We start from the raw sequence: 14,740 nt of genomic DNA on the forward strand, positions 1-14,740 counted from the left end.
TAGCTCTAAATAATGTTTGCTACTGAAGCTTTTGACAAAACTTTAAATAAGGGATTTATTTAGGCTATTCTTCTCCAAAGAGAAGCAGCCTAAGACATTGATTTTTATGGAGCTAGGTAGAGCTTCTTCTTTAAAATAATAATAATAATAATTCCTAAAACTACATTTTTGGAGGGAGATAAACTATAATTTTGTTGGCTGAGAAAACTCCCAATGAAGAAACTATTTTGATAAAAGGCAAATATATAATGTTCCATAACTCAGTCTTAGGAAGATATCTGTTACCCAGATGGTAAGTCATAGACAGATCTGGAATCTGTCTACCTGTCTATGTCAGCTTTTTGGCTCTCTATGCACTAGACCAGGCAGTTTTAAGCTTTATTTATATGTCTTAGATCCTTATGATAGTTTGGTGAAGTCTTTGAGCTTATCAGACAAATGTTTTTAAGTTCAGAAACCAAAATATATAAGATTACAAAGAAAACCAATAGTATATTGCCATATTATATATATATATATATATATTATATATTATTGCCATATATATATATTTTTTAAAGTGTATAGGTCCCAGGTTATACTTGAGGCTATGCTAAATCTCAGGATCTCTAGGACCCCCATTTTGAGCTAATGTCCAGACTTCAGCATTAGGGACAATGCACCCAAGTTGTAGAGGGGCAAATTTTGTCTTGACATAAAGAAAATTTTTCTTAACAACCAGGAACTGTATCAAAATGGAATGGTCTGCATTGGAAGGTGAGAGGTTCTCCCTTCCCAGAAGTCCTCCAGTAGAGATTAGATAACAACTTGTTTGAGATAATATAAAGTAAATGGATTCTTGCTTAGGCTAAGCATTAAGCTATCCACTTTCAATGTTGTATTGGAGAACTCTGCTATCTATACTGATTCCAGTTGGACTTCTCTTTTTAGGAATTTCAATTGATAAGGGAAGTGATAAAACAATTTTCTTTGCATCTGGAATTCTTTAATTTCCTACTGCCCCAGGTGGCTAGGGTCTCAGGAGAGAAATTGGATTTTTTTGGTATGCATCAATGTTATTTCTGGATCCATCAGCATTCTAAGAACCTTGATGCTACTTAGGTATAAAAATTAATGGGATTGGATAGCAATCAAAGGATGGTTCACCCTGAAAAGTCCCACAGGACTCTTTTATTCTCTATTCTGTTCAATTTGTGTTTAATCCAATTAACATCTAATGATACTTATGGAATTCCAAGAATAGACAATACTTAACCACCTATCAATTTATGTAAATAAGCTTATTACCAGAAGTTGTTGTAACTCAACCACTGTAAAAAATAATAATAGCTGGCATTTATACAGCACATTCAGGTTTGCAAAGTACTTTACAAATATTACCTCATTTTATCCTTGCAAAAACCCTGGGAGGTAGATGGTATTATTACTATTCATTTTACACATGAAGACACTAAATCCGGTGGAGACCATGGATCTTGCTGAGGATTACAAGAAGTGTCTAGGGTACGATTCAAATTCAGGTCTCCTTGATAACAGGTCCTATATTCTAATCACCGTACCTCCTAGCTGCCTCTAAACCTTCAAAACTCATAAATTATTAGAGTCAGAAGGAAATCTTGCTGCCTCCTTACTTTAGAAAACTGATTAGCAGATTAGAAAACTCTGGTCTGAGGAAATTAAATAACTTGGGTAGGGTCACAGCTTCTTAGTGGTAAAACAATGTCTCATGATTTCTAGCCCCTACTCTTTCCACCATGACCCACGACTCCTTATCCATCTATTTTAATAATTCTTGTCTTTGACATATGTCAGAAAATGACACAAATTGTGATCATGTCAATACATCTGGGTTCAATGTGTATTATAGCACATTTATTCAAGTGAGTTAAAAATACTATAGAGAAAAACAAACTGAGAGTTGGTATTTTTATTAAGCATAGATAAGGGGGTAAGTTCATACTCTGTTCTTTACATACAGTTGGAAATGAGACTCATAGAAGAGCTGAAAGGCACAGTAAAGCTTGACTTCAGCCATAGCTTAGGGAAACAGACCATTAATAATAATAATAATAATAATAATAATAATAATAATAATAATAATAATGACTATCCTGGGACTTAAAAATGGATAAATATCAGAGCCTTAACAGAAAAGATGTCCAAAGATTATCAAGGGGTTCTTTCAGTGGGGAGGTTATTTGTACTTTCATCCACAGACTGGGATCCCAGCTCCTTTCATGCCCCCCAGATACTTGTTTGGAAATGCTCCCACTACTGTAGGAAGGGTCTCCAGTCTCCTGGGAACCAAGAGCAGGAAAGGGGAAGGATCATGAAAATGCCCCGACTTCTCTTAGCCCCTTAAAGGAACCCAGTTCCCAAAAGATGTCTTTATTTTCTTCCCCATCCATCAGGTTTCAAATATTTTTTTTTTGGCTATGCCTTGAGTCCAATCTTAAGTTTAGGTGGGCTTATCCTATGCTGACAGGCAGAAGGTTTTCTTGAGATCCTCCTTTCAGTAGGACCCTTCTTTACCATCACCTCCCACACCATTGACTGGACTAACCCCTGGTGTTCTCCATTGAGTTTTGTAAGTGTCTTTATAAAGCTTGTGTATCTAAAAGCAAATAAAAGGAACAAAAGAAAAAAAAGAATTGTTTTCCTCATTTTCCTCTCTGGTCAAGTTTTTGTTAAATATTTACTGTTTTCTGGGCATTGTGCTAAGCATGGTTGATCATTTTTTAAGAGCATAAAGAAACCCTGATTTCAAGTATCTCCTAATCTAATGGAGAAGAAAACAAGCAGACAACTACATGCATGCATACACACATACACACAATAAACACAGGGTAAATTGGAGGTAACCTCTCAGATGTGGGCATTAGCACTGAAGAAGACTAGGGGAAAGCCACTTGCTGAAGGTAAGATTACAGCTGAGACTCAAAGGAAGCCAGGGAAGCCAGGAGGCACAGATTGAGGAGGGAGGGATGGGTGGGCATAGAGTAATGGAGCATTTTATGCAAGGAGCAGTAAGGAGTTGCTGCTGGATCCAGTGCTGCTGGATCATAAAGTATGTGGATAGGAGATCTATAAGAAATATAGAAAGATAGAAAAGAGATAGGAAAGGGCCAGACTGTGAAGAGCTTTAAAGACCTGATAGAGGGTTTCTTTTCTGATGTGGAGATTCACTCTATAGAAGCAGATTCACAATCTGTGATTTATAATCCTAGAGATTTCAGTAGGGGACTGAAAATTAAATGATCCCACAAAGTCACACAGCAATGATCAGAGTAAGGACTTCCTGACTGTGTGGTCAGTCTTCACTGCCCCTTTATTCACTCTAAAACATTAAATAAGCATTTGTTAAGTAAAAGCTCATACACAGTTATGCCTCACTCTGGAAAGAAAATATTTGCATTAATTTAAAAATCTGGTGAAGTTGAGGTTGAAGCCATCTTCACCAGTTTCTTCCAAAAGACTTTTCCAATACATAATTTTCCATCTCTTCTTTAAGGAGTTTTTACCCAGGTAGAGGAATACTATAATACAACAGAGACAGATCAAAATAAAGAAATCTAGAAAGGCCTAATGTAATGGGGGGAAAAGGCAGACCTAGATTAACTAAATACATATTAATTGTGATCATATAACAGGCAAAAGGAAAAGAAATGAATGGACAAATAGTAGAAGTTTACTAAAAATGCCTGAAAAATGGTGATGTGTTGAAATTTATTCTAATGTAAAAAGTTATAATGAAAGTTTGATTGTTTTTTTAATGTTTAATAAAATAGATAATAAATCTTTTTGCAAAAAAGAAGCATCTAGGAATCTATCTTAATTCATGCCCTCCCTTAACTGGGCTCCAAAAGATTAGAAAAGAAAGCATGAATGAAGAGGATATAAAGAAATGGAGCCTTGTCTAACTAAGACAAATGAATACTTAGCACTAATTACAACCTACTTTCCCCAAATCACTTCTAAAAAACTTTTGACATAGCAACCCAACTGCTCCCTAAGAGAAAGGGCCCCTTTAGTCATCAACTTAAGTGAAGTGATTTTCCATGATCTTTCAAAGAGCATAGATAAGTCATTCAAATCACTCAGGACCCCAGGAAATAGCTTCTCTGAACCAGGTGATTGGAATTGATATATTATTTCCTCAGAGGCAGGTAAATTCTCTCATAATCTCCTTATTTATCTTGGGCATCAACTTCTTGATCTAGTTTCCTCCAAGAGTTTGTGGCCATTATCTGTTTGGAAGTATGCAAGGATATTTGGGGAGTTTTTTGGCAGGAGATAAAGAAAATGTTTTAGGGTTTTAGGTGACTAAAAGGAGGAAGAGAACCATGTGAAATTGTGTTATTTCTTTCCATTTTGGGTGCAGGTTCAGTACAACTCTAGCCAGACCTATTCTAAGAAAATAACATTGGTGTTAATTCACAATCCCTCCCCCCCCCATAGTGTGGATTATTCTGATTGATATACTAGTGTTATGACACATTATTGACAGAATAATAAATAAGAATAAGAAACTTCCCACAATTGCTAGGAACACTAATCAAATGAGTAACTTTCAAGGCTCCAAACAGACATTATTCTTATATATCCTTACAGATGGTTTTGAGTTTCTATTAAAGCCGTAGAATTATTTCAAAATAGAAGAGTTCGTAGGGAATGGTTTAGAGTTAATCAGTAATTTAATTTAATTAAATAGGCATTTTTACATGCCTACTATGTGCTAAGAATTATGTTGGGTACTGGAGTACAAAGATGAAAATTGATGGGACCTGCCCTCAAGGAACTTATATCCTTACACAGATGTTCTTTATAACTTTAAGCCTCATAATTTTCTTTTTCATCCTTTCCTGATTAAAGCTCCAAAACTGTCCTTCACTATCATATCAGAGAGTAGGAGTAGTGGTAAATAAATAAGTATGGTCTTCTTCCCTAATGGCAATACATAGATTCTGGAAAATAAATGCTCCCCTTCTCCTTACTTACTAACTGGTATATAATAAAACTTCAAATATACAACATGATATGATTTCCTTTTTTGGGGGTTTTAAGTTATAGGTGGTTTTAGGTTTAAGTTTAGATTATTTTTGAATTATAAATTTAGACTTCTTTATTTAAATCATAAAACTCCCATACCTTCCCATTCTATGTAAATTTTAGCTAGATATTATCATAAATTCCATTTCTACCCAGTCCATCTCTTCTTGTTCTCTGTATGCATTCCTTTATTGATCACTTTTTGACCTCCCCCCTTTTGACAAGAGATCTAACTTCCTAGGGCAAGACTTCAAAGCTATCTTAGTTCCCTTACATTCTTCGCTCAGTCTCAGCCAAAAATGACACCGGAGGGAAGGGAACAACTGTCCATAGCTAGATTCCAGTTCCCTTTCTTTGGGGTCTGGTTTAGCCCTCCTCCACACATGCAATCCTACCCCTGCCCTAGTTATCTCTGTTCTTTAGTTCTATGGCTGAGGATGTGCTGCCTCAATGAGATTCTGCTTTCCCATGCCTCCATGTTTTGCGGAGGAGTACACATGAGTTTGGGAGGCTGGTCTGAGTTGAGTTCTGTTGTTTGTTGCCACAGAATCGTGGGCTTAGTGCAAGTTCAGGTTGTGCTTGCAGAAGCTGCAATAACAGCTAGAAAACTGATAAGTGGATTCCAAAGCACAAGCCTGGGGGACTTGTGGGGGCCAGCTCTAAGTAAGCATGTTAAGGCTTAACTTTTTTTGCTGTTAATTCATCAGGCTTGTACTGGTATCTTTGCCTCAATGACTTCCCCTCTGCATTCATATATATATTTGTATATATGTGCACATGTGTATATATGTATAATTTGTTGGTAACATGAGCCAGATGTCTGATTAGTGATCATTTCAAAGAATCAGAACAACTTCATCAAAAACAGATTATTCTATACACCCTGATTTCCTAGTTTGTTTGTTTTTGTTAACTGGATAACAAAATTAGTCATTATGTTTTAGCAAAACTTTTGATAAATTATCTTGTGCTATTATTATAGATGAGATAGATATGGTCTAAATCAAAGGTATCCAACACATGGCCCACAATATGCCTATGCTTAGTACAGCTTAAACCAGATTAAAGTATAATTGGAACATATTTAAGAAAATAAATTAAAATACAGATATCATTAACATATAGCTTTCTATATCAATAGATAGCCTGCAGAGATCCTTTTGTATGGTTTATTGGTCCCTGTTTCTAAATGTGTTTGACCCCACTGCTATAAATGATAATGTACTTAAGTTCAGAACTAAATCTATACATGATTGTATGGCTAGCCTCAAAGAGTAGCTGCTAATGGTCTAATTTCAGCATGGCAGGATATATCCAGTGAAAAAAGCATAATGGATTTGCTTTAACCTTGTGCTGCTTAACATTTGAATTACTGACTTAAATAAACACATATTCATCAAATTTGTCAATGATACAAAGCTAAGATGGGGATCGGATGACAGAATTTAGAATCCAAAAGGATGCTGAGAGGTTAATTTATTGAGCTGGATCTAAGAGAATTCAATAGGGATAAATAGAATGCTACATTTGGGTACAGAATATCCACTTCATAAGTTTAAGATGGCACAGTTAGGGTTAACTATCAGTCATTTTGAAAAAAAGATCTCAGATTTTAGTGACCTGCAGTTTCAATAGGAGCTTCAATATTCAATTCAATATTAATATGGTATGGCAGCCAGAAAAAGCTAATGTAATCTTGGGTTTCATCTTGAGAGACATTGCCTAAAGGAAAGAGTCCCACTTGACTCTGATGTTATCAGACCTCTTCTGGAATACCAGGTTCAATTCTGGGTGCCAAAATTTAAGGACACTGATAAGCAAGAAAATGTCCAAAAGAGAGCAAGCAGGATGTGAATAGTTCTAAGTCCCCATTACATGAATATCTCTTGAAGGAACTTGGAATGTTTAGCCTGGAGAAGAAAAGACTCAGAGGAAATATGATGTCCAAGTATCTGAAAGGCTTTCATTTGGAGGGAGGACTAGGTAGGGTATGTTTGGCTCCCATGAATAGAATCAGGAATTTGAAAAAAAAAAAAAGAAAATTTAGGTTTGATGTCAGTCAAAAACTTCCTACCAAAAAGAGTTGTCTTATTCCTTTAGTGGTAGTGAGCTCCACCTCTTAGGAAGTCTTCAAGCAAAGGATGGACAACCTTGCATGTTATATAGCAGGGAATCCTTTTATGTATAAGTTGGATTAGTTTCTGTGATTTTGAAGGGTTTATCTAATAAACTCAGTAATCAACCCACTGTTTTCCTCTGGGGATCAATCCCATCATGTCTCTAAGGAAAATAAATACTTTAGCAGAACCTCAAATACACTCACAGAGCTCAGCACTCCCTTAAAATATAAGTACAAAACCTTCTAAGTAGATATGAAGGATTCTTCCCTCTTAGACATACTCTGTCTAATCCTGTTCCCTTAAATCATGATTCTGCCTGGATGGAGTGACCCAAATGGAACTTCCAACTCCCTTGCCTGATGCCATCTTGTGCCACCTACCTATTCTAGTGTCTATTTCCATTGGAATTATAGTTCCATAGGTCTTGAGCTGAAAGGTTCACTGCACACCTAGGACAAGATCTGTAAAGAGATGTATTCATTCCCTCAAGACACTTGAGGACAACAATGATGAAAATAGTACAGAGCCTAAATGGCAATGACCCAAGCGACAGTAATGCTCATTATCACGCCAAGGCTTCACTTTTAACTGATAACTGATAGCTTTGTTTTTGCCAGCATTCCTCTTTAGCATCTTAGTTTGTCTCAGTACCTTACCCAGTGTAATTGTGCTTGGATTAATGGTCTATTGATTTTCTCCCAACCGACTTTGAGGGTTGAAATGACTCAGGATAGAGATCAAAACACAGATCTAAAAAAAATAATAATAATGCATCTTCTCCCACTCCCAATCTCCATTTTAACTTCTTCCAAGGACTCATTGTGCATGAAGGTGTAAATAGACTTTTTTTTTAAAACCTTTACTTTCTGTCTTGGAATAAATTCCTGTGTATTTATTTCAAGACAGTTGAGTGGTCAGGGTGAGGCAATGGGGGTTAGTGACTTGCACAGGGTCATACAACTAGACAGTGTCTGAGGCCAGATCTAAACCTTGGACTCTCATTTCTAGACCCAAGTCTCCAACTCCTGAGACACTTGGTTGTCCCCTGTCCATGAGCTCTTGATGCCCATGTCAGGGCAGTGCATGCTTAGGTAGGTGCTACCATACTGGAGAGGTTTTTTAACATAGGCTCAGTTATGTGAGACCTCATAGCTCAGTACCATATGTCTATCATCTGGGGCTCAGCTAAATTCAGAGACTCATCGCTAAATATTAAATTCAGATTTAAATTAAATTAAAATGATTACATATTAGCTACCAGCTAGAATTTTTTTTATAATTAATGAAGACTGTCTACTAAGGAGGGATGTTCTATATCACTGGAAGGAGTAACTAACCACAGATTTTTTTTGAAATATCAGAACAAGTACCTCTATCACATTCAGAAAATCAAAGTCTTAACATGTCTGCTCTAAAGGTCAAGAATACACTCCAGTGTACTTAGTAAATCCTTATGATACAGATCATTCTTATGTGGATAATTTGTCTCTAAGTAGCCTTGACAATTGCTTCTACTTTCTATATCACTTGGCTTGGGAACCCATAGATAATATGCCAAAGAATAAAGCTGGAAAATGAAACCTTCCAACCAAACATTCTCTCAGTCAAATACTAGTTTCAAATACATTTGATGGTAGTTCCTTTTCTTAAGAAAGAATGAGATTTATTAAAATGTTAAATATTTAAAGGACTCCCTTAACTCCCCCCCCCTTTTAGGATGGAAAATCTTTGGAACAAAATGGCAATTGCTCATTTTAAAATAAATTAAGAATAAAAAAAATAAAATAAATTAGCAAATGCAAAAAGTAACCTATGGACCCACCTTTGTTTCAGCACCCTTTGGTCAACTAGTCCACCATCAAGGTTTTCATTTGGATGAAAAGATGGCTCCTGCTGGGCATGACTGATGGAATTATAAAGGTCCTCATTGATGCTGTTGGGAAAAAAGTATTTTCATGGAGAGAATATCATAAGTAATATCTTTAACAGATTGACAAATAGTTACTGAGAGAATGGCTTCATCCAATGCCACTTAAGTGGAACTTTATCTGCTAACTTCTTAGCACAGTGATTTGGCTGACTACCCAGGGTTGCTTTTATCCCCAATCATGCTCAATCTTACTCAACTGAGTTTTTAAAAAAGTTACCACTGTTATTTCTTGAATATGTATGCAACCAGAACCTCAATAAGGTCTTCATATTTAATATTCAATGAACAAGCATCAGCCAATCAGGCACTGTGCTAAGTGTTGGTGCAAACTTTAAGGACTTCTTCTAAGAAGAAAACAGTAATGTTCATTAACTCTTTACAGCTCAAATTCCAGGCAGAGAATTCAATATGCCCCTAACACTCCTTTAAAAAATAATTTATCAAATGACTGTTTTACCAAAAAAAAACCCAAAAAAATAATTTATGATTTATGTCTCTCATAAAGCTGTATGTTTGTAATCCGCATACACAAAATATATATTACTTAGTATGATCCAAGAGTTACCTTATCTGTTTACCCAGTAGGATTGTCTGCCTGTTAATCTTTCATCTCTACTTTATCCATGTTCCTTCTTATAGACAGTTTCTTTATTCATTAGACATTTAACGCCTTTACCAGAAGTTTATATTTGAATTATTGGAAAGGCATGAAACTAATTGAAATAGGTGTAACAAAGACTAGAACATTGGGCATAGAGACAGGAAAATCTGGGAGATTCTTCCCTGGACAGAGCCATTAGAAATTGCAATTTCTGTAGACAATAGTGGAAAATATATTTATATTATTTTAGAAATTCTGTATAGGAGGAGATTCTTGAGCCAGAAAATCCTGCTCTTCATGACATGCCAGTATTTATTTTGGACTAAATCAAATGTTTTCTGTAATAGTGAAGGCTCAAAGCCATTTCTAGCTTAGGTGTGATGATAGGGATTTCAAACCTCTCAGAAGATGGGCACTGATGCCTAGACTTAGGCTCTGCTCAGAAAACTACTTTGAAGGCTTTCGGTCTCACCATGTACATTCCCTTTGTAACCCTTTATCAAGAGGTATTAATATAAGGGATGCTGAACTTCACCCCCAAATCATACTATTGTATGCTTATCAAAAGCTATAATTTTCCTTTTATTTATACTGACTGAAGCAAATAAGCTAAAAATTCTGGAAGTGTACCTTCAGAAAGCCCCCTACTATTAACTCAAGCAGAGGTCATTTCTTACTCTGTGTGTGACCCTGGACTACATTTCTCTGGACCTCAGTTTCCTCATCTATAAAATGTGGAGATTGGATCTCCACAGATCATATCTAAGGTCCTTTCCATCTTTAGATCGATGCCCTTTAATCTGTGATCTTTTATAATATATGTGTTTATTCACTTTTCCACCAGGAAGATACGCCAGAATAGTTCTTACCCCCCCCCAAGTGTATCAATCTGGTGAAGCCCTTCACAGAAATATGCATTTAAAATGCACAATATAAACTGCATAATATTATAAGTGAAACCAAAGGTTAGTAAAAAACAAGATGCCATTTTTCCTTCAAAGTTCACAGACCCCTTGAAATCAGTCCATAACCCAAGAAGTAAAGAAGCTCTGCTTTAGAAGCAAATTTGAAAAAAGGGGACCAAGGTTACAGACATAGGATCATAGATCTAAGAACTGGAAAGGAACTGCTTTCCATATTTCACATTTTTCCATTTACCAGGGAAGTTTAATAACTTGCCCAAACTCAAACAGATACTAACTAGATTTAATTGTAGGGTAAAAAGCAAAGGCAGAAGTATAAACACACTGAAAATCAGAGCACTCAGTTCAGAGTACATTCCATCAAGCCCCTGTGAGCTTAAAAAAGAGAAACAAGAAGTTTACCAAAAGTGTTTTTTAACCCTTTCCAAACAAATACATTCCCAAAAACTCCAACTAAATATCTGTCTGAAACTACGATGGGGGGAATATCTTTTATAAGCGGAATCTTGCAGGCATTGACTCTTGTTGCTTGTTCTTTTAACTGTTTAATTTTATACATACACTCCAAACACACAGAGAAACAAACAAACAAAAGACCAAAAAAAATCTAGCTGCCACCATGTATTTTCCCCCTAGGATCGCCCTGGAATCCTGCCATAGTATCTTAAGGTTTCAAAGAAAACAGTTGTTTTTTTTTTTAATTCCTCAGTTAACAGCTGTGCTTTCACAAGTTATAAAGTGGAGACCTCTAGGGGAGAGCCCGAGTTAGATATCAGATGGAGTCTCTGGCTTAAAAAGTTTGGGGAACCCTGAGTTAAGAAGGCCAATAAAGAGCCCAACCCACACAAGCACTTTTAAATTATGAGCTCTTTAAAGGTGTTATGACTCCTGTTGCACATGTTTCAATTGTTAAGGAAAATTACTCTTAGGCATTTATCTTTATGATTCTCACAATTTATTAGTTTCAGTGTTTCAATGGCTGGTAGTACTGAAAAATGCTAGGCAAGTAGTATAGAATACCTTCACTATTCTTAAATCTCTGAGATGTTACCTCGTGCAAAGAGCATTACAAAAAATACTCCCAGTCTGCCTGAAGATGACTGTGGTCTGCAAATCGAAGTAAACGCACTCTAGAGCTTTCAGCTGGCTGTGCTGGGCTATTGCAGAATAGCCTGAATCCCAAACAAGAATTGTTGCAGCAGCACACTTACTGATGGACTGTCTCTGCTTGCTTTGATGGGTTCATCCCTCTGGAGTTTGCAGAAGGTTGCAGTTCTTCAGTTTTTTGCTTGTATTTTTTAATTAGGTCCATCAGAACTGCCTGATGTCCAATCTTCTTTACCAGCTGCTGAACCATCCTATCATTCAGTGCAAGGAGAGCAGCTCCACTCACTTCTTCCTCTGGGAAAAAAGAAAATCACCTTTATTTTTTACATGACACTACAATAAAGAATCAAGCATATAAACAGAGGAGTACTCAAAAGGCAAAGCCATTGTCTTCCCGATTCCAAGAGACAAAGCCATCTCACTGCTCCTCCGCAATGTCCTTGATGGACAATTATGTGAAAACTGCATTTTTGCCATTTCAGTTGGGAAACTTTAACCTTGTCTAATCCCAAACTTATTTTCTTCCCCTAGAAGAATGTGAGACCAGAGGGTCACTGGAAGGGTTGTTACTTCCTCATTTAAAAACTGCAGATGCCTGAATTTCTCTACAAATAGACAGCGGTGAGCAGAAAAAAAGCCCACTCCTGGGAAATTACGGAGACAATACGCTAGCTAGCTCGCTCCCAAACTGGCAAGTGGTACTCCCACACCCCCAGTACTCTAACGCTCTGCATTCATTGGTCCTGCGTTGTTACAAAATTTTAAAGCGACACAAAATGCCCCCAAGCAGATTCCAATCTTCAATAATGCTTAGGAATCTAATTTATGACTCGGATTTTTCTGAAATACCCCATATCTCACCGGGATTGATGTGTCAAATTCAGACTATGTTCCATTCAACAAAGAAATTGAACTTTTCTTACCTTGTTTCACAGCAGTTACCCTCAAAAAAGTAGGACAGGTTAGTCAAATTGAAAATAGCCTGGAGAGCAGAAAGTCGAAGTTACTCAGCAGAGACATACATGCATACACACACACACACACACACACACACACACACACACACACACATATGAACTCACCTTGAAACCTATGAACTAGTTCTCCTAAATTTTTCTGCACTAACCAACTGCAGACCTGATCAACTGACCAAGTTTCCATGGCTGTCTGAGAAATGCACCTGTAGAATAAAAGGAGGTTCTTGGCTTGGTTGATTTTTTTCAAACGTCCAGTACTCCAAACTCAAATTCCTTTTGTGCTGAGCTTGTCCTGACCCTCTAACTTTAAAGCTCCTTTTAGATTTAGATTTTCAGAAAATTGTTTTAAAAGACATGCTCATTTAATAATAAAAGATATGCTCATCGAAAGCAAATCACTAATTTCTTAACCTCCTCTCCAGTTCTAGTTTCTTCTGTATCTCCTTCACCTCTTTTTACTTTTCCCCCCACTGGCATCGCTCAGCTCTTCTAACAGACAGCCTCAGACATACAATGGTACCCAATTCCTTACCATTAACACCCAGGTTTCTTCACAAAGAAAAGAAAGGTGTGAAATTCACCACTACCAGGCTCATCAGGAAGTGGTTGACATTTACAGAGGGGGGAGTTGGGGAGGGGGGGAGAACTGAGGAAGGATAAGATAAAAGTCTGCCAGAGATGTTTATTGTAAACCAAGAATGGTTAACCCTTTGCCATCCTACAGCTAGCATAGAGATTTAGTCCCTGCTTCTAATTAATTGGATGAGATGGAAGAAGAGTGGCTAGTGATACCTATATAAAGTTTACAGGGGGAGATCTTAAATATTTTTGCTTTCTGCCATTAGCCCTGTAAAGTTTCAGGATTTAACACATTTTCTCAGATAAGAAAACAGTAGGGACAAGCAATTTCATTCCAGAAAAAAAAAAATTAGCTGGGTTTGAGTATTTCCAATTTGTTCAAGATCTTTTTTAGGAAATCATTTTGATTGTGATCTTAACAATGTTGATAAATGCAAACATTTCAATATGAAAAGTATAATAAGAAAGAAGACTATATATGATAATGTAGACCTATGTGCAGTTTGTTCTTGAAAAGAAAAAAAAAAGATGTTAACTTTATTAAAATGGTAACAAACTTTTCCTTTCTATTACTTTCTAGTCTTTGAAAAATTTATTCTTTGCATTAGAAAAGGTTCAATTGATACTGTTTTTGAATAGCTATCAATAACCATTAAATTAGCATCCCCAACAGAAGCATTTATATATGTAATATGTATCTATCTACATATCTAAATATGTATGCATGTACACACACTTTTATATGTATATATATATTCAGTTTAGTCTTTTTTCAGTTGTATCTGGCTCTGTGACCCCATTTGAGGTTTTCTTGACAAAGATGAGTGGCTTGCCATTTCCTTTTCCAATCTATCTATGCACACACGCACATATACTACACAACACACATATTTAAACAAATAAACACATTGCACATGTTGGATTTTTTTCACTGTGAGGACCTTCCATGAAAGAAATGGGGTGAAAGAATTCAAAATACATTTTCTTTACTTAAGAAGCTATTTCTACTTGCCACAGTTCTCTTGTATCTCTTTTGAAATTATGTGAATTCATTGACTTTAGTTATAATTCCAGTAATTGTTTCACAGAGGCAGCTCAGATCATATTTTTATGATTAATTTCAAAGTCACAGAATTTTAAGAGTTTAAAGGGACTTCAAGGCAATATGGTTCAATCCATAGTCCCTCAAACATCCTCATTATAATTTGCCTAACAAATGACCGTTCAACCTCTGCTCAAAGACATCCAATGAAGAAAAACCTATTACCCTCCACCCTTACTCAAATCCCTCCAACTCCATCTACTCTTGGAAAACAGTTAGGAGATTTTTTTTTCTGACATCAAACCCCAATTGTTTCTTTACAGCTTGCTCCTCTTTCTGTTCTATGGAACCAATCAAAACAAGCTTAATCCCCTTTCCTCATGGCAGCCCTTCGTCTGTTTGAAAACAGCCA

The 14,740-nt window shown here is 36.4% G+C and overlaps 1 protein-coding gene across 1 annotated transcript in view; it reads right to left on the reverse strand.

The window, feature by feature from the left end:
• Window positions 1-13,282, reverse strand: part of SAMD3 (sterile alpha motif domain containing 3) — a 68,612-nt gene extending 55,330 nt beyond the window's left edge. Inside the window, 3 exon segments of the mRNA XM_056818761.1 lie at window positions 8,992-9,062; window positions 11,831-12,024; window positions 12,813-13,282. Of these exon segments, the coding sequence (XP_056674739.1) occupies window positions 8,992-9,062; window positions 11,831-12,024; window positions 12,813-12,891 (344 nt within the window). The 5' untranslated portion in view covers window positions 12,892-13,282.
• Window positions 13,283-14,740: the final 1,458 nt, after the last annotated feature.

The sequence above is a fragment of the Monodelphis domestica genome, chromosome 2, assembly GCF_027887165.1.
Source record: "Monodelphis domestica isolate mMonDom1 chromosome 2, mMonDom1.pri, whole genome shotgun sequence".
In the NCBI taxonomy this organism is placed as follows: domain Eukaryota; kingdom Metazoa; phylum Chordata; class Mammalia; order Didelphimorphia; family Didelphidae; genus Monodelphis; species Monodelphis domestica.